At 37.5% G+C, this 19,157-nt stretch overlaps 1 protein-coding gene across 16 annotated transcripts in view; it reads left to right on the top strand.

Annotated features, from left to right (window-relative positions):
* Positions 1-19,157, top strand: part of BRCA1 (BRCA1 DNA repair associated) — a 71,828-nt gene that overhangs the window by 29,756 nt on the left and 22,915 nt on the right. For all 16 annotated transcript variants that reach the window (XR_011562091.1, XM_019981054.2, XM_070773546.1 and 13 more), the window contains 4 exons: positions 298-386; positions 10,870-11,041; positions 16,267-16,393; positions 18,165-18,349. Coding sequence is in view for 15 of the 16 variants with exons in the window: in XM_019981054.2 (XP_019836613.2) it covers positions 298-386; positions 10,870-11,041; positions 16,267-16,393; positions 18,165-18,349 (573 nt within the window). In the remaining variant the exon portion in view is untranslated. The remainder of the gene's footprint in view (positions 1-297; positions 387-10,869; positions 11,042-16,266; positions 16,394-18,164; positions 18,350-19,157) is intronic.

Here is a 19,157-nt window from a genome sequence, read left to right as displayed (position 1 = left end):
GAACACATTTTAGGAGTTTCCAAGCACAGTGAAAGTAACTGTTTCTTAAACTTTAAACATGTTCCTCCCAGGGTGCTTTTCCTTTAAAAAGTCCATTACCCAGCTAGAACATCTTTTCTATTCGAATGAGATTTAATGCCCTAATTACTGGCAAACTTACATCTGGTTTTCATTATGATTTCTTAGAGGAAATCATCTGGGTGTCCCCAAAGAGTATAATCATTTTGTGTGACATGAAAGTGAAGTTTGTCTTGCCATCTTTTTTTACATCTGAATCTATTTTTATTATAATTTAAGGTGAAGCAGTATCCGACCATGTGAGTGAAACAAGCCTCTCTGAAGACGGTGTGGGGCTGTCCTCTCAGAGCGATATCTTAACCACTCAGGTAAAAAGCACAAGGGAATGTGTATGCAGTGTTCTTTGCATTCACTGCTGTGCCTCCTGCCTTTTTACGTTTGCTTACATCATCCCTTAGAATTAATGGTATAACAGATGTGTATGGGATCTAGTCTCCTCAAATTGAATTGTAAATACCCAGATGGGACACATGGTACCTTCTGTCTGTCTCTCTCTCTCTCTCTCTCTCTCTCTCTCTCTCTCTCACACACACACACACACACACACACACACACACTTACCAGTTTATTCATTGCAGAACATTAAATACTGAACTTAATGAGAAAGTGAAACCTTCAAAACCCATTTGCCCTATAGCAAAAACGTATTGTGAAAGCACTACTGTATCAGACAGAGGGGTGTGTTTCTTCTCAGTACCAAATTGTTACCTACAAAGTTCTCTTCTTAGTAGAGACTATCTAACCTTTCACTGTTTGATGAATATTTCTTTCTGTTGTTTCTTTGTTAATCAGCTAGTTATTTGTTCTTTAGTGCTGATAAGTCATCTTTTTTAAAAAAAACATACACAATTTTACTTCCTGTACCTAGTGGTCAACATACAATATTTTGGTTACATGTGAGGGACATAACAGCTTTGTCATATCTACAACATTTAGTAACATAACTATTTCAGTGCTGCTGGCAGAATAGTCTCCTAGAAAAAAACCTTCTCTACTGAAAATTAACATCATAGTCCTCCCAGAACCTGGCTTTGTCTCCTAATTTTTATATTGTAGAAGTGGCACCAGACTTTTCAAGTTCTTATATTCAAAAATTCAGGCTCATCTCAGCTTATTTTTTTAGAGTACAATCACAGTGGTTGCTGGTGTGATACTGAAAAGAGTTCTGTACCTGACTGTGTTACTTATTTCTGAACTATGATATACACTTTTTTTTTTTTTTTCTATTTTATTTTTTTTTATTTTGGCTGCACTGGGTTTTTGTTGCAGCATGTATGCTTAGTTGCCCTGCAACATGTGGGATCTTAGTTCCCAACCAGGGATCAAATGTACATCCCCTGCACTGGAAGGCAGATTCTTAACCACTGGCCTGCCAGGGAAGTCCCAATGCATATTGGGACTTAAGGTGCAGATATCTGGACTACCTGGAATCATCCTGCCCTGACTTCTTTTTCTTACCAAATCTTAAATACACCTTCAGCTACTAGCAAGTGAATGACTTTTTTTTTTTTTTTCTGAACTTCCTAAAATGCCAGATTAGATAAAACTGAGAAAAGCCATATAAAGTTATATATGTGCATCATAGAAAACCTAGAAAATACAAATAAAAATCATTCACAGATGAACCTTGAAAACATCATTAAGTAAAATAAGCCGGGTACCAAAGGACAAACTGTATGACTACTTTTATGAGGGACCTAGAATAGTTAAATCCATAGAGACAGAAAGTAGACTAGTAATTACCAGGGACTTGGGGGTGGGAGGAGTGGAAGTTATCCTTTAATGGGCCCAGGGTTTCAATTTAGGATGGTGAAAAAGATATGGAGATAGATACTGATGATGGTTGGACAACAATATGAAAATACTTGATGCCACTAAACTATATACTTAAGGATGGTATATTTTATCACAGTTTTAAAACTCACCCAAAGAGAATGGTTCGGTAAATTTTAACATTTATCTCTGGGAGCATACACAAAAGATAGATAATAGAAGTTGCCTTCAGGTGGGGAAATAGATGATTAACAGCAGGAGAAAGCCTTATTTTTCTCTGAATATCCTTTTTTGTCTTGAATTTTATATCATGTCCTTGTATTAGTTATTTTTAAAATTAAATTCTGTGAGTTAAAAATCACTACTATTAACTTATTGGCATATATTCTTCTACTCTTCCTATTGTACACAAGGGTATGTGTTGTGTACATACCTTATCGTTAAAAATCATTCAGTTATATAATATATTTAAATTTAAAAATTAAAAAAAATCGTTCAGTTAATACTCTACATACTTATATTTTATTAATTTATTTTAATTGGAGGCTAATTACTTTACAATATTGTGATGGGTTTTGCCATATATTTACATGAATCAGCCACGGGTGTACATGCATCCCCTATCCCGAACCCCCTTCCCACCTCCCTCCCCAACCCATCCCTCTGGGTTGTCCCATTGTACCGACTTTGAGTGCCCTGTTTCGTGCATCAAACTTGGACAGGTCATCTATTTCACAAATGGTAATATATATGTTTCAATGCTATTCTCTCAAAACATCGCACCCTCAGCTTCTCCCGCAGAGTCCAAAAGTCTGTTCTTTATATCTGTGTCTCTTTTGCTGTCTCGCATATAGGGTCGTCGTTACCATCTTTCTAAATTCTATATATGCGTTAATAAAATGTATTGGTGCTTTTCTTTCTGACTTATTTCACTCTATATAATAGGCTCCAGTTTCATCCACCTCATTAGAACTGATTCAAATGTGTTCTTTTTAATAGCTAAGTAATATTCCATTGTGTATATGTACCACAACTTGTTTATCTGTTCGTCTGCCAATAGACATCTAGGTTGCTTCCATGTCCTAGCTATTGTAAACAAGTATTGTAAGTGCTGCAGTGAACATTGGGGTACATGTGTCTCTTTCAATTCTGGTTTCCTCAGTGTGTATGCCCAGCAGTGGGATTGCTGAGTCATATGGCAGTTCTATTTCCAGTTTTTTAAGGAATCTCCACACTGTTCTCCAGAGTGGCTGTACTAGTTTGCATTCCCACCAACAGTGTAAGAGGGTTCCCTTTTCTCCACACCCTCTGCAGCATTTATTGTTTGTAGACTTTAAGATAGCAGCCATTCTGACCGGTGTGAGATGGTACCACATTGTGGTTTTGATTATTTGCATTTCTCTGATAATGAGTGATGTTGAGCATCTTTTCATGTGTTTTTTAGCCAATTATATGTCTTCTTGGGGAAAATGTCTGTTTAGTTCTTTGGCCCATTTTTTGATTGGGTTGACAATTTTTCTGGTATTGAGCTGCATGAACTGTTTGTATATTTTTGAGATTAATTCTTTGTCAGTTGCTTCATTTGCTATTACTTTCTCTCATTCTGAAGGCTGTCTTTTCACCTTGCTTATAATTTCCTTCATTGTGCAAAAGCTTTTAAGTTTAATTAGGTCCCATTTGTTTATTTTTGTTTTTATTTTCACTACTCTGGGATTTGGGTCATAGAGGATCTTGCTATGGTTTATGTCAGTGTTTTGCCTATGTTTTCCTCTAGGAGTTTTATAGTTTCTGGTCTTACATTTAAATCTTTAATCCATTTTGAATTTATTTTTGTGTATGGTGTTAAAAAGTGTTCTAGTTTCATTCTTTTACAGGTGGTTGACCAGTTTTCCCAGTACCACTTGTTAAAGAGATTGCTTTTTCTCCATTGTATATTTTTGCCTCCTTTGTCAAAGATAAGGTGTCCATAGGTGCGTGGATTTATCTCTGCGCTTTCTATTTTGTTCCACTGATCTATATTTCTGTTTTTGTGCCAGTACCATACTGTCTTGATGACTGTAGCTTTGTAGTCTGAAGTCAGGCAGGTTGATTCTTCCAGTTCCATTCCTTCTCAAGATTGCTTCGGCTATTCCATACAAATTTTGAAATCTTTGTTCTAGTTCTGTGAAAAATACTGTTGGTAGCTTGATAGGGATTGCATTGAATCTATAGATTGCTTTGAGTAGTATACTCATTTTCACTATATTGATTCTTCCAATCCATGAACATGGTCTATTTCTCCATTTGTTTGTGTCATCTTTGATTTCTTTCATCAGTGTTTTATAGTTTTCTATATATAGATATTTTGTTTCTTTAGGTAGATTTATTCCTAAGTATTTTATTCTTTTTGTTGCAGTGGAGAATGGGATTGTTTCTTTATCTTTCTGTTTTTTCATTGTTAGTGTATAGGAATGCAAGGGATTTCTGTGTATTTTATATTCTGCAACTTTACTATATTCATTGATTAGCTCTAGTAATTTTCTGGTGGTGTCCTTAGGGTTTTCTATGTAGAGAAGCATGTCATCTCCAAACAGTGAGAGTTTTGCTTCTTCTTTTCTAATCTGGATTCCTCTTATTTCTTTTTCTTCTCTGATTGCTGTGGCTAAGACTTCCAAAACTATGTTGAATAGTAGTGGTTAGAGTGGGCACCCTTGTCTTGTTCCTGACTTTAGGGGAAATGCTTTCCATTTTTCGCCATTGAGGCTAATGTTTGCTGTGGGTTTGTCATATATGGCTTTTATTATGTTGAGGTATGTTCCTTCTGTGCCTGCTTTCTGGAGAGTTTTTATCATAAATGGGTATTGAATTTTGTCAAAGGCTTTTTCTGCATCTACTGAGATAATTGTATGGTTTTTATCTTTGTTTGTTAATGTGGTGTATCACATTGATTGATTTTGAATATTGAAGAATTCTTGCATCCCTGGGATAAAGCCCACTTGGTCATGATGTATGATCTTTTTAATATGTTGTTGGAATCTATTTGCTAGAATTTTGTTGAGGATTTTTGCATCTATTTTCATCAGTGATATTGGCCTGTAGTGTTCTTTTTTTTGTGGCATCTTTATATGGTTTTGGTATTAGTGTGATGGTGGCCTCATAGAATGAGTTTGGGAGTTTACCTTCCTCTGCAATTTTCTGGAAGAATTTGAGTAGGATAGGTGTTAACTCTTCTCTAAATTTTTGGTAGAATTCACCTGTGACGTCATCTGGTCCTGGACTTTTGTTTGTTGGAAGATTTTTGATTATAGTTTGAATTTGTGTGCTTGTGATGGGTCTGTTAAGATTTTCTATTTCTTCCTGGTTCAGTTTTGGAAGGTTATACTTTTCTAAGAACTTGTCCATTTCTTCCAAGTTTTCCATTTTATTGGCATATAGTTGCTGATAGTTTTCTCTTATGATCCTTTGTATTTCTGTGTTGTCTGTTGTGAGTTCTCCCTTTTCATTTCTAATTTTATTGATTTGATTTTTCTCCCTTTTTTTCTTGACAAGTCTGGCTAATGGTTTGCCTATTTTATTTATCTTCTCAAAGAACCAGCTTTTGGTTTTGTTAATTTTTGCTATAGACTCCTTTGTTTCTTTTTCATTTATTTTTGCTCTGATTTTTATGATTTCTTTCCTTCTACTAACCCTGGGGTTCTTAATTTCTTCTTTGTCTAGTTGCTGTAGGTGTAAAGTTAGGTTATTTATTTGATTTTTTTCTCTTGTTTCTTGAGGTAAGCTTGTATTGCTATGAACCTTTCCCTTAGCACTGCTTTTACTGAATCCCATAGGTTTTGGGTTGTCGTGTTTTCATTTTCATTTGTTTTTATGCATATTTTTATGTCCTTTCTTATTTCTTCTGTGATTTGTTGGTTATTCAGAAGCATGTTGTTTAGCCTCCATGTTTGTATTTTTAGTGTTTTTTTTTCCTGTAGTTGACATCTAGTCTTACCACATTGTGATCAGAGAAAAGATGCTTGAAATTATTTCAATTTTTTTGAATTTACCAAGGCCTTATATTGTTTTTACTATGTCACTAAATTTTCTTCAGTGAAAATTTGAATTGAGGGTTGAATATGAGGGTTTCAGGGCAAGATACACAGTTTGCTATCATGTACAGCACTGTGGTCTTATCTTGATAATTAAATAATTTGCCCATATCCCCAATGACTTCCTTAGTATGGAATTTTGGTGTTTGACACATGTTATTGATTGTTCTTTAGGAAGACTGAACCAAGTTGTGCTTTTCCAGCCCTTGGAGCTACTTGGTAGCTCCCATTTTCCTATACCTTGGCCAGCACTGGGTAGTATCCAGTTTTAAACTTCTAAGTCTTGGCATCACTCTGAGGACTGTAGGTAGAGGGCTTGTCTCATCTTGGCCTGTTTTCTACATGGAGCAAATCCTTCTAGGACTGAAGCCTTCTGGAGTCAGACCACTGCCTGTTCTCTGCCTGAACTGTCGCCAATATTCTCCACTTCTGCAGAATTGCCATGGTGACTAAATTCATGAAAGGATTTAGGAGGCCTTTTCTTTTTTATCTTTTTTGGCCATGCTGTGTGGCTTGCAGGATCTCAGTTCCTCAACCGGGGGTCAAACCTGTGCCCGCTACAATGCAAGTATAGTCTTAAACACTGGACCACCAAGGAATTCCCTAGGAAGACTTTTCTCTGTTTGCAGTTCCTATGATCTTTTCTGGGTGTGGGTTTGAGGCTCTGTCAACATGGCTTTCACCTTTTTATACTTTATGTTTTAGAGTTGTGTCTGGTTTCTGATTCCATCTGCTTCAGCCATATTGTAGAATATATGACATTCAATAAACTAAACTATCTCCTTATTTTCTATATTTCTGATCTTACTCCTAGAGATGTATCTATTTGTTCAAGATTCATTTTGTAAAGTGTTTTTATCAAGCATTTACCCAAAATAGAGCCAAAGACAGATTTCAGGGCTAACTTAAATCTAGAGTACTGCCAACAAGCAAAATGGTTGAAGTGGGATCTTTTCCCAAAGTCTGTTTATACAGAACTGGGGAGACATTTAGGGGATAAATGCTAATTCAGTATCATTAGTGTCTGTTCTTTATCAAAGACTGATTAAATTCATTAATTCATGTCTGCATTAAATACTTACTAAATGCTTACTGTCTGCTGGGTGTTTTGAATACAAGAATGCTTAAGGAAGGATTCTTCCCATCTCGGAGAGTCAGGTATTACACTTTGGTACTAATACATTAGCAATATAAATGAAGTAGACTGAGGAATTATGTTCCTGATCAGTTCAGTGCAGTTCAGTCGCTCAGTCGTGTCCGACTCTTTGCGACCCCATGAATTGCAGCACGCCAGGCCTCCCTGTCCATCACCAACTCGAGGAGTTCACTTAGACTCACATCCATCGAGTCAGTGATGCCATCCAGCCATCTCATCTTCTGTCATCCCCTTCTCCTCCTGCCCCCAGTCCCTCCCAGCATCAGAGTCTTTTCCAATGAGTCAACTCTTCGCATGAGATGGCCAAAGTACTGGAGTTTCAGCTTCAGCATCATTCCCTCCAAAGAAATCCCAGGGCTGATCTCCTTCAGGATGGACTGGTTGGATCTCCTCGCAGTCCAAGGGACTCTCAAGAGTCTTCTCCAACACCACAGTTCAAAAGCATCAATTCTTTGGTGCTCAGCTGTCTTCACAGTTCAACTCTCACATCCATACATGACCACTGGAAAAACCATAGCCTTGACTAGACGGACCTTTGTTGGCAAAGTAATGTCTCTGCTTTTCAATATGCTATCTAGGTTGGTCATAACTTTTCTTCCAAGGACTAAACGTCTCTTAATTTCATGGCTGCAGTCACCATCTGCAGTGATTTTGGAGCCCAAAAAAATAAAGTCTGACACTGTTTCCACTGTTTCCCCATCTATTTCCCATGAAGTGGTGGGACCGGATGCTATGATCTTCGTTTTCTGAATGTTGAGCTTTAAGCCAACTTTTTCACTCCCCACTTTCACTTTCATCAAGAGGCTTTTGAGTTCCTCTTCACTTTCTGCCATAAGGGTGGTGTCATCTGCATATCTGAGGTTATTGATATTTCTCCCGGCAATCTTGATTCCAGCTTGTGTTTCTTCCAGCCCAGCGTTTCTCATGATGTACTCTGCATATAAGTTAAATAAGCAGGGTGACAATATACAGCCTTGATGTACTCCTTTTCCTATTTGGGACCAGTCTATTGTTCCATGTCCAGTTCTAACTGTTGCTTCCTGACCTGCATATAGGTTTCTCAAAAGGCAGGTCAGGTGTTCTGGTATTCCCATCTCTTGAAGAATTTCCCACAGTTTATTGTGATCCACACAGTCAGAGGCTTTGGCATACTCAACAAAGCAGAAATAGATGTTTTTCTGGAGCTCTCTTGCTTTTTCAATGGTGCTGATGTTCCTGATAGGAGATGTATTATTAGGGGACTTCCAAAGGGGATATTCAAGCTGGACCTTAAAAAATGAGAAGAATTTTTTTCCAGGTGGGAAGAGAATGGAGGCAGTAAATCAAGGCAAAGTCACAGAAGCATGAAATGCCCAGTTAGCACAAAATTGTGACTGGAAAATAGGGCATATGTGGTGGTTTAGGGAGAAGTAAGAGATAAGATCAGAGTATGAAGGCCTATTTTGAATGCTGTACTTAGGAATTTATTATGAGAGCAGTAACAAGTAATAATTATATAGTATTCAGAAAGTGTTAACTTATTATCTGAGCAGTGGTGAACTACTAAGCTCCTAACTGGAAAAGAAGAGATATGATAAACATGGCTTTTAGGGAACCTTAGCTGTAGTGAAAGTAGAGATTAGAGTAGCAGAGTAGAAATAGATAAGAAAAGTAGGACTAATTGAAGAAACATAAGAATTCTAATCAGGAAAACTTGGTAACCAATTTGGGTTTAGTCTGCCAAATGTATCTGGCCAGTATCTATTGCCTATGGGGGAATTTGTCTGAGTTATGAAGTAATTGCTTTGGAAAAACCTAAAGGAAAGTTATCTACCTATTATTCTCCCATTACTGTTAATATTTTCTGATTTTTCTAACCTATTTAATGGCCACAGAAGTTAGAGGTGATGATCATGACAGTAGTGACCAATAGAGCTCCTGAACCTCATCTGATATCTGGGATTTCATCCCAGATTACTGGGAGCCCTTGACTAGGAGGATCCAATCAATGATGGAACTACTCAGAAGCACCACGTGGTGGCAATGGTGCTGCTGTGCACACTCGGGCAGCACGGCAGTCTCAGGGTAGCAGTAGAAGCCTTTGTGGAGCAGGGAATACATTTACCAGTCATAAAAACCTCCTAAAAACTGTGAATTCAGTGTAGCAGGAGAAAGTAGATAACTTGTTTTTAGTAGAGAGCAAAGTCATTTGCAAGGATCTGAAGAAGAAACAGAGTGAAGCAATTTGTATTTCCCCAGGGTTTGCTGGCAGCCGTACATGCTCCTTCTAAAAGTAATGAAGAATTGTGTATTTTGTGACTTCCCTGGTGGTACAGTAGATGAGAATCCACCTGCCAGTGTAGGGTTTGATCCCTGGCCCTGGAAGATTGCACATGCCACACAGCTGCTGAGCCCATGCTCTAGAGCTCACGAGCCACAACTAACCAAGCGCACACACTGCAACTACGGGAGCCCATGTGCCCTAGAGCATGTGCTCCGCAACAAGAGAAGCCACTGCAGTGAGAAGCCTGTACACTGAAACTAGAAAAAATCCTCACGTAGCAAGGAAGACCCCACTCAACTAAAAATAAATTTAAAAAAATTTTTACAGAAAATAAATATATATTTTGGAGAGCGCCTTACTTACCTGATACTTTGTTAATCAAAAACCTTAGACTAAGCAGGTTTCTTCTTCATCTGGAGAAATAAACATCAGGAGCCCCATAAGCAAGAGGAGCCTGTTATCTTGAGTTGAAAACAGTAATGGCTTACAGGCTTTCCGAGGGCTCTTTCTGTGGGCCCATTTCTTCTAGCAGGTTCTTCGTGGCAATGGAGCTTTAGGTACCCTGTCACTGTCTAGAATGGCAGCACCACGAGGGCTGTATCCCCAGCCTATGACAGTGCCTGGCACATAATAGGTGGTCAGCAAATAGTTAAATGAACAAATAGATAAGTTAATGAGTTAACTCTGTGCTCTCCCTGTTATAGATAAATGTTCAAAGAATCCCCAAAAAGGAAGAGACCACACAAGCCAGAAATCAGACATTTTTATATGGACTAACTCTTATGCTAATTTTTTTTCTCTTAAACAGTAATCTTTATTTTTACACAAAGCAGTATAAAATGAGGTAGTTCTTCAATGTGTGACTTGGAGCTCGAAAATCCACCCTGAGTATGAAAGAGCAACCCTTTGCGACCCCATGGACTGTAGCCCTCCAATCTCCTCTGTCCATGGGATTTCCCAGGCAAGAATACTGAAATGGGTTCCCATTTCCTTCTCCAATCATGCTAACTGTAAATACCAAAAAAGTACCTTAATTATTCCTTCACTCCCTAGCATTAAAAGAAAATAACTAACTTCAAAAGACCATCACCATTGGGAATTTCCTGACGATTCAATGGTTAAGACTCTAAGCTTCCACTGCAGGGGGCATGGGTTCGATTCCTGGTTAAGGAACTAAGATCTTGCATGCCCTGCAGCATGGCCAAATAATTAAAATTTTTTTTAAAGACATCACAGTTGGGACTTCCCTGGCAGTCCAGTGGTTAAGACTCTGTACTTCCACTGCTAGGGGATACTTGAGAGGCTTAGAGGAATTTTTCTTCCTCCTCTAACATTGTTTTGAAATAATTTCATGGGCATTAATTGTGTGAATATGGTCAAGTTAAAAGGTGTTCAGCCAGAACTCATAATTCCATACAAGGTGATTTCAGTTCCCATGCTAAAATTAATTGGTTTGACATATTCTTGCTTTCTGGCAAGTTTCTATTATAAAAGCATGTGACTTTTTTGGTTTCATTTTCTCGTGTCTGCAGCAGAGGGATACCATGCAAGATAACCTACTAAAGCTCCAGCAGGAAATGGCCGAGCTGGAAGCTGTGTTAGAGCGGCACGGGAGCCAGCCTTCCCACAGCTCTGCTTCCCTCACAGCTGATTCTCGTGGCCCAGAGCACCTGCTAAATCTAGAGCAAGACACATCAGAAAGAGGTTTGTAATACTGGCCAATCTCTGTTACCTTAAGCAAAATTCTTCCCTCTCTAAGCCTTTATCTCTTTCTGAAAGGTATGAACCCAGAACCAGTATTTTATGATCTTTGCTCAGCATGTATTTGCTAAGTCACGTGGTAGGAAGTCTTACAGCCTTACTTCTAGTTCCTGCTTTCAACTAATTTGCCATTCAGAGGGACCAAGAGTGTTAGTAAGTGTTGCTTTCTGACTACCCACAGTAAGAAAATGCCATGGGGGTGCCCACAGGGACCTGAATGTCATGGGGCAGGCTGGAAATAGGTGACCCCATAATTTTAGAAAGCTTACTAAAAACCACTCAGACTTACTTCTTATAACACTGGTGTCAGATCACAAAACTCTATTTAATGTACTTTTTGGTTTATAGAGAGAGATGTCTATACATATTTCATGAGCTTTCCAGTTGGCTCAAGGGTAAAGAATCCACCTGCCAGTGCAGGAGACAAAGAGATGCAGGTTTGATCCCTGGGTCAGGAAGATCCCCTGGAGAAGGAGATGGCAATCCACTCCAGTATGCTTGCCTGGGAAGTCCCCTAGGCAGAGGAGCCTTGCGGGCTTCAATCCATGGGGTTGCAAGAGTTGGACACGATTTACATACTTTAGGAACTGCACCTTGATCCACAGAAAGCCCAATTATTCATGACTGTTATCACCAAGACAAGAGGAGGCATTTGGAGTAACCGGGCAGGTAGAGTTGTTCTGAGCTGGAAGAAGTGAGCACTGACCTGAGGAATAACCTCACATAAATGAAAGTGAGATGAAAATCTGAATTTTAATTGGAAAAAGCCTGTGAAAGACAACATATCAGTCACTGTTCTAAATAGAAGCAAATATGTAGACACACAGATAAAATGCCAGACACAGGCCTGGGTCCTAGGGGAGAGCTGGTGCTTAGGAACTGGCAGGTATGGTGCTCCCACAGTGCTCTTTACAGCTATCTCAGTGATAGCCGTCTAGCTAACTTAGTGTTAAAGTCCCTTCTTCATTGCTCCTTTCATCAGTGCTACAGGGGCCAAAGGGCCTTCATTTGAGTCTTTCTAGGAACTCTACTCTTAATTATTCAGTAGAATGGCCTTGATTGTAGAGTGTGCCTTGCAGTGTTTTTATGTTCAGAAACAGTAGCTCATGGATGAGAAGCTAGGAACTCTGTTGCTATGGCAGTGGTTCAAAATGTATTTCCTTAAATACGTTCTTTGTAACTTTACCTTCATTTAGTTCACCTCCCAGATAACGAAGCCCAAAATCTCTAACCCATCACAATTCTCTTTGATGATTTCACCATCTTCAGTCTAAAAACAGATGACTTTCAGTTTTAATGCACCAGATACAAAATGTTATTGTCTGGTTTTGAATATGTCTGTAAATTTGTTATCTCATCTTTGTGGGGAGGGTGTTTATTTTTTCCTGAAGATCTGTACACAAAATTTTTTTTTTTTTTCCAAATTTGCTATAGTTTTATATATTCTGTTTTACTATGAATGACAAACTGAAAATTTCTTCCGAATCTCTATATAAAATATTTTTCTTTAGAGAAAGCTTTTATTCTATCCTTTGTAATAAACGTATTCATTGGTCTGCTTTCTTATGAAATTATAACGTCCTCAGAAGGTAGTGGGTAAATATTGAGAGGAGGGGAGGAGAGGATTATGAGAAGTTCCCCATTAAAAAAAAAGTTCCAACTCCGCAGGGAGTGTCTGCCATGACCACTTTTATTTGCATAATTTGAATATGTTGTTCAAAATGATGAAATGCTACTTCTCAGGATCACCCATAAACACAATATTTTTTAATCATGATTTTTAAGTCTCTGATTTTTCCAGCCCCATTTTACCCTGTTAGACTGTTACTTTTTTTCATAGCCCTTATTAACTTTTAACAATATCTAATTTGTCTTGCATATTGTTTAGAGTTCCTTATTACCTCCCACTAGAATATAAGATCCATGTGGGCAGAGAACCCTTACACCTGTTCCTGGAACACAGTAGGTACTCAATAAATATATATTTTTTAATATATTTATTTATTTAGCTGTGTTGGGTCTTAGTTTCAGCACCAAAGTTGTGGCACACAGGCTTTCTAGTTATGGCTCTTGGGCTTACTTCATGGCAGCGTGTAGGACCTTAGTTCTCAGACCAGGGATCAAACCTACGTCCCCACTCGTTGTAAGGTGGATTCTCAGTCACTGGACCACCAGGGAAGTCCCCTCAATGAATATTTTAATTCACTTGATTAAAACTCTGAAGCCCAGGGACTTCTCTGGTGGTCCAGTGGCTAAGACTACACTCCTAACACAGGGGACCTGGGTTCAATCCTTGGTCAGGGAACTAGATCCCACATGCCACAACTAAAGATCCTGCTTGCCACAACTAAGACCCAGCTCAGCCAAGTAATAAATATTAAAACAAACAGAAAACAAAACTCTGAAGCCCACTCTAGAGTTACTGAAAGAAAATTTCTGGATATGGATTTTGGAGTTTTGTGGATTTAGTTATGAAACATTTTGAGCATCAACTTAATAGCTTAAGTTTTGTTTCTTTTTCCCTCTTAAATTGGTGTGATTCTAACTGAAATTCAAGGAAACTGTTTTTTTGGCCACCGTGCCGTGGCATGTGGGATCTTACTTCCCCTACCAGCGATCAAACCCACGTCCCCTGCATTGGAAGCATTGGAAGTCCTCATGCAGCTTCTTATCCTGGGAAAAGAAGTTCTGTTTACCTTCAGCTGTATTAAAATAACTTGTTTTTTAAATAAATGTTTTATTTTTGAATAACTTTAGATTTCCTGAAAGGAGCAATGATAGTACGGAGAGTTCCTGCAGGAACTCTACCCCTTACCTAGTTTCAGGTTCTCCGGATGTTGTCATCTTGCATTACCATGGTACAATTGTCAAGACTAAGAAGTCAACATTAGTACATTACTAGTAGTGAGTGAAACTCGACTTAATCAGGTTTCACAAGTTTTTATTTAAGATTCAGTATTCTTAAAGATGATGAAAGCCCCCTTTCTAAGGTGTTTATATCAAATGTCCTGTCCTCAGCCTAGATATGCCCTACTGTTTATCTGAGGGTCATCCCCAAGTCTACATAATATTTTTGTGCAAATGTGTATTCTTAACCATTACAAATTATGTGTACTTCCCTCTGCAGGTAAAGCTATTTCATACCATGCATTTTGCTTTTTTTTTTTGCTTTTTGTTTTCCTCCTGGCTTACCTGTCATTCGTAAAGCAAACATTAGCATTTGTAACATCATAGTCTATTATAGCTGAGATAATTTTCAGGTACATCTGAGCTTTGTTGTCCTACAGTACATTCATTCGTGGACACTTAGGGCTTATCACAAGTCAGTATCTCTTTCCTCCCTCTTCATTGTCTTTCCTTTGATTCTTCCCAATACTTTGCATCAGTGCTTATTAGTACCTAATAGGCAGTCAGTAAAATTTATTAAATGTTTGGTCTGACCCATACTCCCTACCCATGAAGAATATAACTAATGTTAAGATCCACAGATGAAGGAATGATTTTGTGGAGATTACAGTACTATTCCAATACTTGGGCACTGGATCCCTGCTTTTATGAAAAAAGGATTAAGGAAACAGAAGTGCAGAAACATTTTTCCCTGTTTTTTTTTAGGTAATACTGAGTTATTGCATCCTAACTCAGGGTAGCTTATTTTCTTTGTAGTTTGGGCTTTATTGTAGTGAAAAGAGGAACTCGTATGTTAACTGTCCAGGTGATTGAATGACTTTTTATTTATTTTTTTTTTTTTCCACTTTCCAAGGACCCAGCTATACTTTTTTTTTTTTAAACTTTATATAATTGTATTAATTTTGCCAAATGTCAAAATGAATCCGCCTGAATGACTTTTTAATATCTGTGTTTGTGTCTAAGGCCTTTCCCTTCCCACTCTTTCACTTTAAAAACAACCAAAAAAAAGAACCTTTTCCCGTGGTTAATTCTGTTGGATTTGTTTCCTTAGAGACTGCACATTACCTTCTATCAGTGATCACCCTATATTTAGGTGGAAAATGATGCCTATATTAACAACACTTTACTTTCCAGTTGAAAGAAAAACCCGCTGGTTTATGGTTAGACCCTCCTTCGTTTCGGCACCTTACCCCCAGGGTAGGGTTCTTGTGTTCCTAGAAAGGCACAGGTCCAGAAAAGATGATTATAAAGGAAGCTATAAATAATGTATTTGAGGATTAACTCAGGAAATCAATGATTGTTTCCCCCCAGGCTACTCAGTGTCTTAAAAAATAGTTTAATTAATACAGCTCTTTGTTTACATTTTTCTGTCTAGATTTATGGAGTTTGGCTTTCCTATAAAAGCTCAAAATAAATTACAGTTGTCAGTGACTTTGTAATGGATAGAAGACATTTGTAATGTTTAAGTATTTGTTTTTGCTTTTTAAATATTTCTGCCTTTAAGCCACTTTCTAGAAAGAAGTGGCACAATAATACATTTGGAGGAATTAATAAATAAAAAGGATGTACTAACATGCCAGAACTTCGCCTTGGGTCTCTTCTGTGTTTTTTCCTTTCTTGTACCAGTTCATCATTAGTTCCATATATTACTTCTAGGTTCCTTATCAGTGGGCACCTTGAGTTTTTCGTTTGTATTGGTTTTTCAGTTTATTATTTTCTTAATAATTGAAAATGTGAAGCAAAATGTCACCTCTTTTCTTTCTCATCTAACCCCTCCCTCATGTTTCCACACACATGTAGAAGCTTAAACCCCATCCTATACAATCTTTGATGTGGAGGCAAATAGGGATGGAAGAGGGGTGTGCTTTGTGCTTTCTAGTACTTTCTCTTCCCTATTATATGAGAGGATTTGAGTGTAGTTTGCAGCAGAGATAAAAATTCATTTCCTATTCTTGTTTTCTTATCATTCAGGGTCAAAAAATATAAATATATGATTTTTTCAACCTTGTCTCAGCTGGGTATCTTTATTTACCCAGTTTTAAAGTGTTCTTTTTTATTGTCATTATTATTTTTTAGTCATTTAGTTCCATTTGGTGCAGTATTGCTTGTGTTTATAGAATTCTGTCTGGTATACCTGTTTAAAAACCAATTTGATTGTCACAGATTGCTGCTTTTGAAAAAAATCAATAATCTCACCTAAATGATCACCATCAAGACAAAGCAGTAAAGTTGATTTCTTTGTTTTTTCATTCCATTTAAAGCAATATTAACTTCAGAGAAAAGTAGAGACTATTCTAGAAGCCAGAATCCTGAAAGCCTCTCTGCTGACAAGTTTCCAGTATCTCTGGATAGTTCTACCAATAAAAATAAAGAACCAGGAATGGAAAGGTAAGAAGTAATAAATATCAAGTCTGGGAAGTTGAATAGCACCTGTACTGACATTAAACTCTTACTGTTAATTTTTTTTTGCCATACTTTCTCTAGGTTTTTGTACATAGACATTTCTAACCTCTCATTGCCCTAGGACACTTCTTTTGTTTAATTTCATGTTGGCTTTTTGGACCTATACCAGGCATGAGCTACAACATGAGGCATGCACAGTAGATCTACCCCTTCTCGATGTTGGAATAAAATAGAGAACTAGCGAGGGGTGGGAGGGAAGGAGGTTCAAGCACAGGGATATATGATTCACTTCGTTGTGCACCAGAAACTAGCAACAATGTAAAGCAATTATACTCCAATTTAAAAAATGTTTAAAAAAAAAAAATACATATATATATATAGAACTAAAACCTCAGTAAGCCTGGAGGCTGAAGGTAGATTTCTCTAAGGCCATACTTGCCCTCATTGAAGTTTTTGCCTTCCTAGAGAAAGTTTAGCTACTGATTTACCCCAGTAAATATTCAGAATATTTTTTAAGAGATGTTATTCACATCACTATTGATATAAGACTATGAAACACTACCTAGTTTTAAAAGTACCTTCATTTGATCTTAATAACAGTGAAAATAAAAGGACAAGTTCTGGACTATTATTCCAAATTGATAGTCCAGTAAAGAGTCTCAGAACTGATAGAATCACACATCTCACCACTCCAAGAAAGAAAGGGAATTCATAATGTATAGAGCTTCTACCAAATATACGTCTATTTCCACTTATCTAACTGGGAATAGTGATATATTGTCAATAATGTAATCACACCATCTTTTCCAAACCTCTTGAACTGAACTGAGGATATATTTTTGAGGCTGGGATGCTGGCCTGGTGGCTGTGATAGAGAGTGAAAAGATTGGATGTCCATAGGCACTGAACCCATGTTTAGAGGTAATGACCTCATTGCCATGCTTTATCCAGCTGAGCTAATCACCCATTTAATATTTAGATGAAATATTCCTCTTCCTCCTTCCCCATCCCAGTGTACCCTCCTGAGACTTCTTTTAAAGAACCTACACATTGATTGAACTTCATCCCTCTACTAGACTCTTGAGCAACAGTTCAGGTCTTGTTCATCTTTAATCTGTAGAGCCTAGCTTTAATGCCTGACTCATAGTAAATACCCAATAATTGTTTGAATTAATTATCTGATCTCTGAGGCCCTTTAAATCTGTAGGTAAATATCTTATTCAGCAAAGTTCTAAACACCTGGAAGAGTATAGTAATTACAATGTACATGTGCTCTTCTAATGATACTTTATAGCTGATTTTTGTTTTTAGAGTGATTTTGGACATTGAAAAGGCAGGAAGTAGGGATGGTTCTATGAATATTGCTAAAATTGGGTAGAAAGAATGAGTGTAACAATGTCAAAATTAATCAATTTTCTATTTTAATGAGAGCTGATTCTCATACATTCATTTGAAATAGTGTATAGAATATGAGTGTCAGTGGATAATTTGCTGAGATTTGCTGACCTGCTTTTAAACAGCTAGGAGATATGCTGCCTCAGACCAGAACCTAAGGGGAGATGTTACATGTCAGCCCTGACATGTTGGCAGACATCATGAATCCAGTCTCCTAGCCATCTCTTGTGTTCTCTTTCGCTAGTCATTCCCAATCTCCGTGACAGTGAGCTGTTTCACTTATGCCTTGGCTGTTCAGAAAGTGTGATTAGTCCTTTCACAAGCTGCAGCAGTGGTTTTCTGCTTTCTTCCTTTTTTCCAGGTCTTCCGCTTCTAAATTCCAGTTGTCGGATAATAGGTGGTATATGCACAGCTCAAGGAGTCTTCAGGACAGAAACTGCCCATCTCAAAAGGAGCCCATTAATGTTGCTGACATGGAAGAGCAACAGCTGGCTAAGCGTGAGGCCCAAGATTTAATGGGGTCTTTTTTGCCGAGACAAGATCAAGGTAATATTTCATCTGCTCTGGTGGAGAAAACACTTTTATTTTACTCTGAGTCTTACCTAAAGACGTTCTGGGTGAATCAACTTTCTAATGTAGTAGTCTATCATGAATGCATCTGTTATATGTAAACCCGTTAGAAAAATAGCTTGAATGTTAATCCAAGTGGAAAATTATTGCCACTGTTAATCTGTCTATATTGGTTTAACTCTAACAGTTTTGAGGATGAGAGAGTTCTTGGTACTGTCTAAATATTTTACTTCAACTGTTAAATAAGAGTTCTAGGGCCCTAGGGTAAAGTTTTAGGCCTGTCCTTTATTGAAAAATGAGTCAGATCTCTAAAGTAAGCTCTTGTTTTATGAATTAATGAATATAAATTGCTATATATCTTATGCCTTATAAATCACTATAACTGAAAGGTGTGTTTTATGGCTTGTAAATCAAGGTTTTAATAGGTAAAGAAAGTTTTAAATTAATCCTCAAAAACACATTGTCATAAAAGGTGCTCTTAGGCACCTAAATGTATTTGGCCATATTCACTGGGGTCTTTTTAGTAATCTCATACATTCTACTTAGCTGTGCTTACTTGCTGATGTAGTGACATTTTCTGAAATGTTTTGGGGATGGTGTATTTTTTTAATTTGGTAATGATAGCTGATAATTTATTGAGTGAAAAATTTAATGATACCATCGTAAGTAGCTGTCTCATTTTCAACCCTTTTTCCTTCCTTACAAAAGTATTAATATGTTCAGTACCAGATGGTTGGAGAATATAAGTAATAAAAAAGCCATTTCAAACTACCTATGTTCTTGT

This window comes from Bos indicus, chromosome 19 (assembly GCF_029378745.1).
Source record: "Bos indicus isolate NIAB-ARS_2022 breed Sahiwal x Tharparkar chromosome 19, NIAB-ARS_B.indTharparkar_mat_pri_1.0, whole genome shotgun sequence".
Classification (NCBI taxonomy): domain Eukaryota; kingdom Metazoa; phylum Chordata; class Mammalia; order Artiodactyla; family Bovidae; genus Bos; species Bos indicus.
The sequence above is the reverse complement of the archived record's forward strand: the minus strand, read 5'-3'. Positions and strand labels throughout refer to the sequence as shown.